The sequence below is a fragment of the Primulina tabacum genome, chromosome 14, assembly GCF_025594145.1.
Source record: "Primulina tabacum isolate GXHZ01 chromosome 14, ASM2559414v2, whole genome shotgun sequence".
NCBI classification, from domain to species: Eukaryota; Viridiplantae; Streptophyta; class Magnoliopsida; order Lamiales; family Gesneriaceae; genus Primulina; species Primulina tabacum.
In genome coordinates, this window is record NC_134563.1 from 36,970,923 (window position 1) to 36,980,791 (window position 9,869).

General features: G+C 42.0%; 1 protein-coding gene across 1 annotated transcript; it reads right to left on the bottom strand.

Annotated features, from left to right (window-relative positions):
* Window positions 1–7,128: 7,128 nt before the first annotated feature.
* Window positions 7,129–9,869, bottom strand: LOC142525352 (putative transcription factor KAN4). The gene is made up of 5 exons (XM_075629627.1): window positions 9,304–9,869; window positions 8,721–8,797; window positions 8,457–8,493; window positions 7,897–8,053; window positions 7,129–7,365 (listed from the first exon to the last, which is right to left on the bottom strand). The coding sequence occupies exons 1-5, from the start codon at window positions 9,734–9,736 to the stop codon at window positions 7,167–7,169; spliced, it is 903 nt and encodes a 300-aa protein (XP_075485742.1). The 5' UTR covers window positions 9,737–9,869; the 3' UTR covers window positions 7,129–7,166.

The window sequence follows — 9,869 nt, forward strand, 5'->3', positions numbered from 1 at the left end:
TTGGCGAGAATTACTAAATTCAAAGTCATTATCTCAATCGAATTTTGGATAAAATAGTGTGATAATTTATGGATCGCCTTCTAATCAAGTACCCGATCCTAACACAGTTCTGGCTCTACCGATAATTGAAAATCTATCGCAACTGAAAGGCGAAAAAAAAATTTTACGAAATGGACCGAAATATAGGGCCTTATATATTCCATCAGGACTGGTTCACATTTTTCAGTGAGAGAGTACTTTGGACTGGACTTTGCATTTAGCATTGGATAAATTACTTGGAGTTTTGGAATTCAGCCCCGAACATTTAATTAGTTCCTCATAATTCAATAAGCGTCGTTTTATTTGTTAGACACGTATGTCTTTTGGTTTCTCTAAAAAAACAATAAAATATTTTAATAATAGCCATAATTCAGAATAAAACCATATTAAGTATATAGAAAAATTTGATAATATTACGGAGATTTATCTTATCTTGATTATAATGAAGATATTACTTATATCGTCCGCATCTTGAGCTGCTCCTGAGAGAATATTTTTCCTGGAGATGCCATCTTCAATTATAAATATAAACAAATTCATCTGATTGGATCAAAAAAACCAAATAAAATAACGAACCTGCAACAAATTAGTTTGGGATTGCTTCCGATGGAATCACTTCAAAATTCGCTTACAGTGGCCGGATTGGTGTTACTTGTTGCTTTGCTTTCTTATTCTTCATTGGACGAAATGTCAAGAAGAGATATTCCACCTTCTCTCCTCCACCAGGTATATAGATATAAGTCAAGAATTTCATATTGAATGTGTTGGTATATGATACCCCATGGATGGGCCCATTACCCTTGGCTCATCCCTAGCCCAAACGGAAGACAAGCTCATCAAGGGCCCATGTATTCTCCTATAAATACCAGGTTTGAGTGTTCAGTTATTTCATTCACTAGATTGTTTTAAGCAGCACCCTTAGCTGCTCCCCCTTATATCCTCAGTCACTGACTTGAGCGTCAGAGGGGCTACGCCAGGACACCCTCCTGGCCCCCTCTTAACGGTCTTTTTCGTGATTTCAGGCTCAGGATCATTTCAAAACCCTGCGTCTGTACTAGTGACACTTGCTGGGAGCGGACCCTAAATTTCCCGTGAGTATCACTTGGCGCCGACTGTGGGAAAACTTGAGTTGAGACGTAGAGATGGTAGGCAGGAAAGGAAGTAGAAGAGCTACCTCAGCATCATCGCGTCCTCAAGGGGGACCCGAACAGTCTCATGTTGAGACAAGACAGGAACAACCGCGTCTCGAGACGAGACAGGAACAACCTCGTCTCGAGACGAGAACCGAGCAGCCCCTTCAGGATACAAGGGTCGAGCAAACCCATCCCAATGAGAACATGGGAAACTTGACCCTGGAACAGTTGTGTCAATTCATCGCCCGTACTGTAGATGAGGTCATGAGGAGGAACCAAGAGTCCATGGGTGCTGGGGAACAGGCCCCTCGTCAGGAGCATGAGGGAAATGTTGAAGTCCACCAGAGTAGGGTGGAGGAGACGCAACCCATACAAAGTGGAGAGATTAGTGAGATGGGGGAGATGTGGAAGGAGATACGAAGATTGAGGGAGCAGATAGAGAGTAGGGCGCCGGTACCCAAGAGAGGAAGCTCTTTTTTACTAGCCATATGGGAGGAAGGGCTTCCTCCGAATTTTCGACAGTCGAATGTGGAAGAGTACGATGGACATACTGACCCCGAGAACACTTGGGGAGATTTGATAATGCGGCCCTGTTACATCAATATTCAGATGGAGTCAGGTGCAGGGTGTTCCTGGGCACGTTGGTGAGGTCAGCCCAGCAATGGTTTAATACCCTGCAGCCCAACTCCATACAGTCTTTTGACGATTTTGCTACAGCTTTCTTGCACAGATTTGCCAGCAGCAAGAGGCACCAGAAAAATTATTTGAGCATGTTCGTGATGAAACAGCAAGAGAATGAAACTTTGCGAGAATTTCTCCAGCGTTTCAACAGTGCAGCGCTGGAAATACCAGCGGCTATCCCTGACATCATGATAAGTGCCTTCACACAAGGACTGAGGGGAGGGGAGTTTTTCAAGTCGCTGGTCAAGAAGCCTCCGTTGAGCTATGATGATCTGTTGGCTCGAGCTGAGAAATATGTAAACTTGGAAGATGCCCAACGGTACAGAAGGATGGAGAAATGGCCCGGAGGAAGTAGAGTTGAGGGGGCGGAGAAAGGAGGAAGGAAGAGGGGTGCGGGGGAAAGAGAGGAAGACAGAACTAGTAGTAGAAGACAATTCTCATCCCATGTTCCCCTAGATAGGAGTCGGGACGAGGTGATGGAGGTGAGGGAGCCCGCGGGGAGGTGGGAGAAGTCGCGAAGGGTTGGGTGCCGTGCTAGATTGCCTTCACGGGATAGACGAGAAGGATCCTCATTAAGGAGTCGACAAAGGTCTCGCTCGCCCCATAGGCGTGGTCAAGGCCCTCCATGGATAAATCAGAGGATGGGTGAGCAGAGAGGGGAAGGTGGATGTCAAGATGTCTCTCAGGAGCTCGTGGAACTGAGGAGGGGAATGAATGAGGATAACCACCCTACGAGAGGAATGATTCATATGATCTCGGGGGGTGCTACTGATGGAGACTCTGGGCGAGCTCGGAAGGCACATGGGAGAAGGTTGAAGAACTTTGAGATATCTAGGGGTGGAGACTTACCACAAGACCCCGTCATCAACTTTGGGCCGGAAGACCTCCGAGGCGTTGTGACTCCACATAACGATGCCTTGGTGGTAACGACCACCATTGCCAATTATGATGTGGCTAGAATATTTATTGATAATGGAAGGTCCGTGAACGTCTTGTTCAAGAGCACGTTGGATCAAATGAAGATGAGAGGATTTGAGTTTGATCCGGTATCCACCCCGCTGTATGGGTTTGCAGAACACGTCATCTTGCCTTTGGGTCAGATTGTTCTTCCCCTATCCTTGGGGACTGATTCTCGGCGGGTAACAAAGATGATAGCCTTCACTGTAGTAGATACCCCGTCAGCGTATAATGGAATTCTAGGACGACCAGCCCTGAAGGATTTTAGAGCAGTAGCTTCTAGTTATCATCAGAAGCTTAAGTTTCCTGTGGGAAGAGGAGTTGGAGTCCTGTGCGGGGACCAAAAAGTCACACGTCGTTGTTATGAAAGAATCGTGAAGGAAGAAGAAAAGAGAGGTCACGAGCATTCGCATGGAAGCTTGAACTCAGTCTTGCAGTTGTATAGTCATTCGGAGAAGCTTCTAAATGGGTAACTTTGTCCTGTGGAGGTACAAGAGGAGGTGAGAGGAAAGTTGGAGAATGCGCTGGGTAAGGCTCTAAAGAGGCATGAGAACGCTTACTACCTTAGAGAATATCTTTACTTCATTTTTGATGTATTTCGTTCCTGAATTTGTCTTACGTTATCAGTTGATATTTAATAAAGCCAAGTTCTTATATTAAGTTCGTGGTTGTTCTTGTATTATGAGGATTATATGAATTTTATTTTACCTACTTAGGCTGCGCCTAGTAGAGGAGAAGAGTGGGGGGGAGAAAAGTTAAATTTTTCCTGCTAAGGCATCGCCTAGCAGAGGAGCAGAGTTGGGGTGGAAGAGAGATTTTATTTTTCTGCTAAGTCATCGCCTAGCAGAGGAGTATAGTTGGGGTGGAAGAGAACTTTTATTTTCCTACTAAGGCATCGCCTAGTAGAGGAGCAGCGTGTAGAAGAAAAATTTTATTTTCCTACTAAGACATCGCCTAGTAGAGGAGCAGAGTGTAGAAGAAAATTTTTATTTTCCTGCTAAGATATCATCTAGCAGAAGAGTTAGAGGGTGGAGGCGTTGAATTTTCATTCTCCTGCTAAGGTGTCACCTAGCAGAGGAGTTAGAGGGTGGAGGCGTTAAATTTTTAGTCTCCTGCTAAGGTATCACCTAGCAGAGGAGGTTCGAGTGTGCGGAGTGGTTGAATTTTTATTCTCCTGCTAAGGTATCACCTAGCAGAGGAGTTAGAGTGTGGAGGGTTTGAATTTTTATTTTCCTGCTAAGGCCCGGCTTAGCAGAGGAGTTAGAGTGTGGAGGTGTTGAATTTTTATTTTCCTGCTAAGGCCCGGCTTAGCAGAGGAGTTAGAGGATGAAGGTGATGAATTTTTATTTTCCTGCTAAGGCATTGCCTAGTAGAGGAGTTAGAGGGCGGGGGTGGTGAATTTTTATTTTCCTGCTAAGGCCCGGCTTAGCAGAGGAGTTAGAGTGTGGAAGTGGTGAATTTTTATTTTCCTGCTAAGGTCCGGCTTAGCAGAGGAGTTAGAGTGTGGAGGTGTTGAATTTTTATTTTCCTGCTAAGGCCCGGCTTAGCAGAGGAGTTAGAAGGTGGAGGTGTTGATTTTATTTTCCTGCTAAGGCCCGGTTTAGCAGAGGAGTTATGAGATGATGAGGTGAGAGTTTGATTTTTCCTGCTAAGGCCCGGCTTAGCAGAGGAGTTAGAGGGTGGAGGTGTTGATTTTATTTTCCTGCTGAGGCATCGCCTAGCAGAGGAGTTAGAGGGTGGGCGCGTTGAATTTTATTTTCCTGCTAAGGCCCGGCTTAGCAGAGGAGTTAGAAGGTGGAGGTGTTGATTTTATTTTCCTGCTAAGGCCCGGCTTAGCAGAGGAGTTATGAGATGATGAGGTGAGAGTTTGATTTTTCCTGCTAAGGCCCGGCTTAGCAGAGGAGTTAGAGGGTGGAGGTGTTGATTTTATTTTCCTGCTGAGGCATCGCCTAGCAGAGGAGTTAGAGGGTGGGCGCGTTGAATTTTATTTTCCTGCTAAGGCCTGGCTTAGCAGAGGAGTTAGAGGAGGGAGGTGTTGATTTTATTTTCCTGCTAAGGTATCACCTAGCAGAGGAGTTAGATGGAGGAGTTGAATTTTATTTTCCTGCTAAGGCCCGGCTTAGCAGAGGAGTTAGAGGGTGGAGATGTTGATTTTATTTTTCTGCTGAGGCATCGCCTGGCAGAGGAGTTAGAAGGTGGGCGCGTTGAATTTTATTTTCCTGCTAAGGCCTGGCTTAGCAGAGGAGTTAGAGGATGGAGATGTTGATTTTATTTTCCTGCTAAGGTATCACCTAGCAGAGGAGTTAGATGGAGGAGTTGAATTTTATTTTCCTGCTAAGGCATCGCCTAGCAGAGGAGTTAGAGGGTGGGTGCTTTGAATTTTATTTTCATGCTATGGCGTCACCTAGTAGAGGAGTTAGAGGGTGGAGGTGTTGAATTTTATTTTCCTGCTATGAACTATGTTAGCAGAGGAGTCAAGGGGCACGGGGAAGTGGAAACTATTTCCCTTCAAAAGCTTAGTAGAGACCTTGAAGATGGGGGCAATGAGGGCATACTGTGTTAGAAAAATTTATTTCGTTTGTCGTTAACGAATAATGTTTGCCGCTGCGAAAATTACGGGGACGAGCGCTCGATGCGTTGGGCGAGCGAGTGGCTGCGGGCTGAGCGGGTGTGCGAGGCAAGATGGGGGGCGCTGGACGAGCAGGCGCACTTGGGCGAGGGTGGAGCGGCGTGAGGCGTGCTAGGGGCGCCGGGTGAGCGCTTGGCTGGGCAAGCGTGGTGCTCTGCGGGGGCGAGCGTGGCGCTCGGAGGGGGCGAGTGCTTGGCTGGGCGAGCAGGCGTGCTGGGGGCGCCGGGCGAGAGCTTGGCTGGGCGAGCGTGGCGCTCGGCGAGGGCGAGTGCTTGGCTAGGCGAGCGTGGGCGCTCGGTTGGGCGAGCTTAGGCGAGGGGGCGAGGTGGCGAGGGCGAAGCTTGGGCGAGGTGCTGGCAGGCGAGGGGGCGAGGAGGCGAGGGGCGAGCGTGGCGAGGGGCTAGCGCGTGGGCTTGGGCGAAAAATCCAGAACCGTTGAAGTTGGATTGTGCTTTGGTTTTCTTTCATCTGTCTTTATTTTGAATTATTTTTTTTCCCAATTTAAGAACAAGTCTGCCTAAAATAAAATGTGACATAAATCTGGATGCCATAACATAGTCATCGATCGATGCAATGCATGGTAGTCTGACATACCGTTTCAATCCAACTATTGCCGAAGCACTGAGTATTCGAGAGGCTCTCACTTGGTTGAAGAGCAAGCAAGCAAGCTTCGAATGTTCTAGTTGAATATGATGCTCTCCCTGGTTGTTGAGGTTATGAATAATCCCGAGCTAGACTCCTCTTGTTTAGGTCTATTCGTAGATGATTGTAATATCCTAGCTAGGGACTATCATCTTGTCGTTTTGTTTTTGTATTTCGATCAGTGAATCTGATTGTCTTGATTTGCTCTAGTGATATTCCCATGGTTATTTCGGAAAAAAAAAAGGTCGGGATGCCTTACCATGTGCTATTTATGAGAAAATAATTTTTTAAATCCATTAACCTTTTTCATGTTTTTGGTTTTTGGTTCACTTACTTCTCAAAGTTTAATTTTGATGTATTAACTTTGAATTGTTTTTTCTTTCAGATCTATTTCTAATACTAAAAAATATTGATGTGATATTGAAAAATTTTGATTTATTCAATGTACGTCAGCAATTTAACAAAAATAACAAAAATTAAAAATTTGCGTACAAAAAACTAATTTTGAAAATTTAATTACTAGATCAAAATTAAACCCAAACTTGGATAAGTCTATTCCATTCTATTCACAGTTGATTTTCCATTTTCCGCAGAAAATTTAAAAACTGAATTGGAAATAGATAAGCAAAATTTGAGATCAAACCATATTGCTGTGCAGTTTTGCGGATATTCAATTCCAAACTCGTCTGATTGGCCTAAATAAAATTTTAGTTATTTAATTAGTCAAAATTTAATTTTCATGCAATAAACTATTTTTCACACTTCGTCAAATTTTTACCGCTTCGTGAATGTTAGAAATGTCTCACATTAATAATGAGTAGATGAGGGTATATCTTCATTAGGAAATATTTTTGGGATGATACCCTGTTGGATTTATTACCTAACATAAAACAAACCATCCAACTAGTACATTTTTGTTTTTCCAACAATTCTTATTTATTACGGAGAAAATAGTAAAATCATAAAAATAAAAATGAATATAAAACAAACGAACAAACAAATAAAATAGACAGATCGCTCCTTTAATTAGTCTCTGTTCCAGCTTAACTTAATATATATGGCAAATGAATCAATCAACGACAGCCTTAATTATGATCAATACGATGATTTAGAGGTATCCCCACTTTCCAGCTAGAAATTCCTAGCGTGAACTCTAGATTAAGCAACCTGTTATCTTCTGGTTCAACTCCATATACCTCCATCTCATCCACTATTCCGCCTCTGAACTTGCTCGGTACAGGACCGATCACATGGACGCCGTTCGGAGAGGATGGCGATGGAATTCTGAAGGTCAACAAAAAGTACTAGAGGATGTAATTAACTAAATTACGTATTTGGAACAAGAATATCATATATGATAGTGTGATAACTTACGAAAGCATAGAGGAAAAAATATCAGGCCCGCCCATGGTTGTCATATAAGTCACTTTTTTTATGAGCATGTTGAGTGAGTGTAATTTGGAGTACTAGATTTTCTTGAGGCTTAAATTAATTCAACAATTTATATATTTTTCTATTACAATGCGGTGGGGTTTTTTGCTTTATATGAGATCGAAGTCGAGACTCAGCCGTATTGAAGAGGTTTATGCTACTATCACTAGGTGTTGGCTGATCAAAAATGTATACACACATCTGTGTGTACTTACGGATAAACTAGTTTATATTTATTTATTACAAAGATGTAGTTTTTTATTCGATTTTGTGAGTTAATTCTATCAAATAAAAGAAGTCAAAGCAGCAAAAAGAAGATTGTGGAACATTAGAAAAGTGGTGCAGCGCACCAAAATAGAAACTGAAAGTACAGAATGCACTCACCTCTGAGCATCTATAAATGTATTCGAGTCTAGTGATGAAACTGGTGCTGCTAATGGGATGAAAGCATTAAAACGAGTACTAATAATATCAGCCTTTTCATCTTCAAACCCTTTATGATTTCGCAACTTTAATTCCGTATCTGTCGGCCCGTGAGCTTCTGTAACGGAGTCAATACCATAACTAATTCACACGGGTAAGTCTGTTATATCAAAAATGTTAATCCATGTGTATTTTTACATAAAATTTTTCGCTTGCTCATCTGAACTTAAACAAAAAATATGAAACTAATAAGATGATCACACAAATATTTTGTGTAAAAATATACTAGGATAGACAAATCTAAATATATCACACACTGTTGTCACGAATATATACAGTATGAGTCAGGCTGTGCATGTGAAATTCCGAACAATCATGCTTTGTTTGGAAGTTTTGGGAGCAAATCTGATGGAAGATTTTGTCGCCATTAATCATAAATGCGAGCACATACAAAGAGAATAATGGGAAGTGGGAAGGGATGGGACCTTTTTGTGAAGAAAGATCCTATTTTTATTTATTACCTGCTCCTTTGTCAGTGGTCTTGACTGTTCTATACATCTGCATGTAAATTTTTACACGAGAAAAAAGAATGAGAAAAATTTTTTAAGGTAAAGATGCCATTTTGTCCTAATACCTTTATTCTCGTATCCCCCACAAGTGGTACGAAAGAGACAGGAAATTAAAAAGGCAACGAAAATAAGATGGAAGAATACGAAAGGGGTAGGTTTCTGCTAATTACCCTAATTTCAATGAATAAATTGATTGAATTCAGTGACTGATCCCACCTGCAAGTGGCTCTTCACGTGAGCTAGGGTTAGATCTTTCACATTCATCAACTCCAGTACAGACTTTGGTGTTGCTCCTGTAATATAATATTTGTAGGAAACATTAATTGTAGTCAGATAATGTTTTTAACATGTTTATTCAACCCAAACGAGTACTGAAAACCCATCTGAGGGTGGAGTCCACCTCTTAAATAAAATAATAATTCGAATGTTCACTATAGTTGCACGAGGGAATTAGTTATTCTGTTCCAAAATCAAAAGATTTTCAGTTTTGACAAAAAAACGAATGCATAGAAAAAATAGGGTATTTTTTCTTGAGTGCAGGAAATTCTCTTGTGTGAGCTAAAAAAATTATTTTCTCGGTATATTCGGGGTTTGAGAGTGAGAAATATTGAGTGTATTGATGTATACACTTGTTGTAATATTTCTTTCAGTTATTCCGCATTTTTTGAGTACTATATTATCATCGTGGTCGACATCGTTTCGGTATAATTTCCCAACACTATCAGTTATAACCAAGAAGCTGCTGCCAAGATTAATTTTTTTAAATATAAAGTATAACTAAATAATAAATTTGACATACTTTCACGGCCACCAAGATGTTGAACTGCTTGAACAAAATGAGCGTGGAGAGTAGAATTCCATCTCATTCTTGGAGCTCTAACAGTTGATCTCTTATCAATCCCATTCACCTTTCTTGAAGTTCTTTTGAACTCCCCTCCGCGATGTGTTTGACGAAAATTTCTTGGTATTCTCGCAGAGAAATGATTCAATCCAAGCATTTCACGTCCCAAACTCAAACTGGGATCACCGGATATAACATGATTAGAAGTACTGATCTTTTGTGCACTGGAAACCCCATTTTCTTGCCTCCGATCGCTTCCACTGCCGACAGAATCAGTCGTATGAGCGTTGCAATGTTGCCATATTTCCATGAACTTGCAGTTTGATGACAGTGAAGGTGTAGTGATCTGTAAAGAAAGATCGAGCATGGTGGAACAATCTTCGGTTCTCATTGTGACTTGGTTTATGCTAAAAGACACATTTTTTGCTGTTAAAGATGATGAGAGAAAACATATCAGTTCAGCCGAATAGCACAAGAAGTCAAATATATCGGAGGAATTTTTTACGTGAAAAATGTGTACAAAG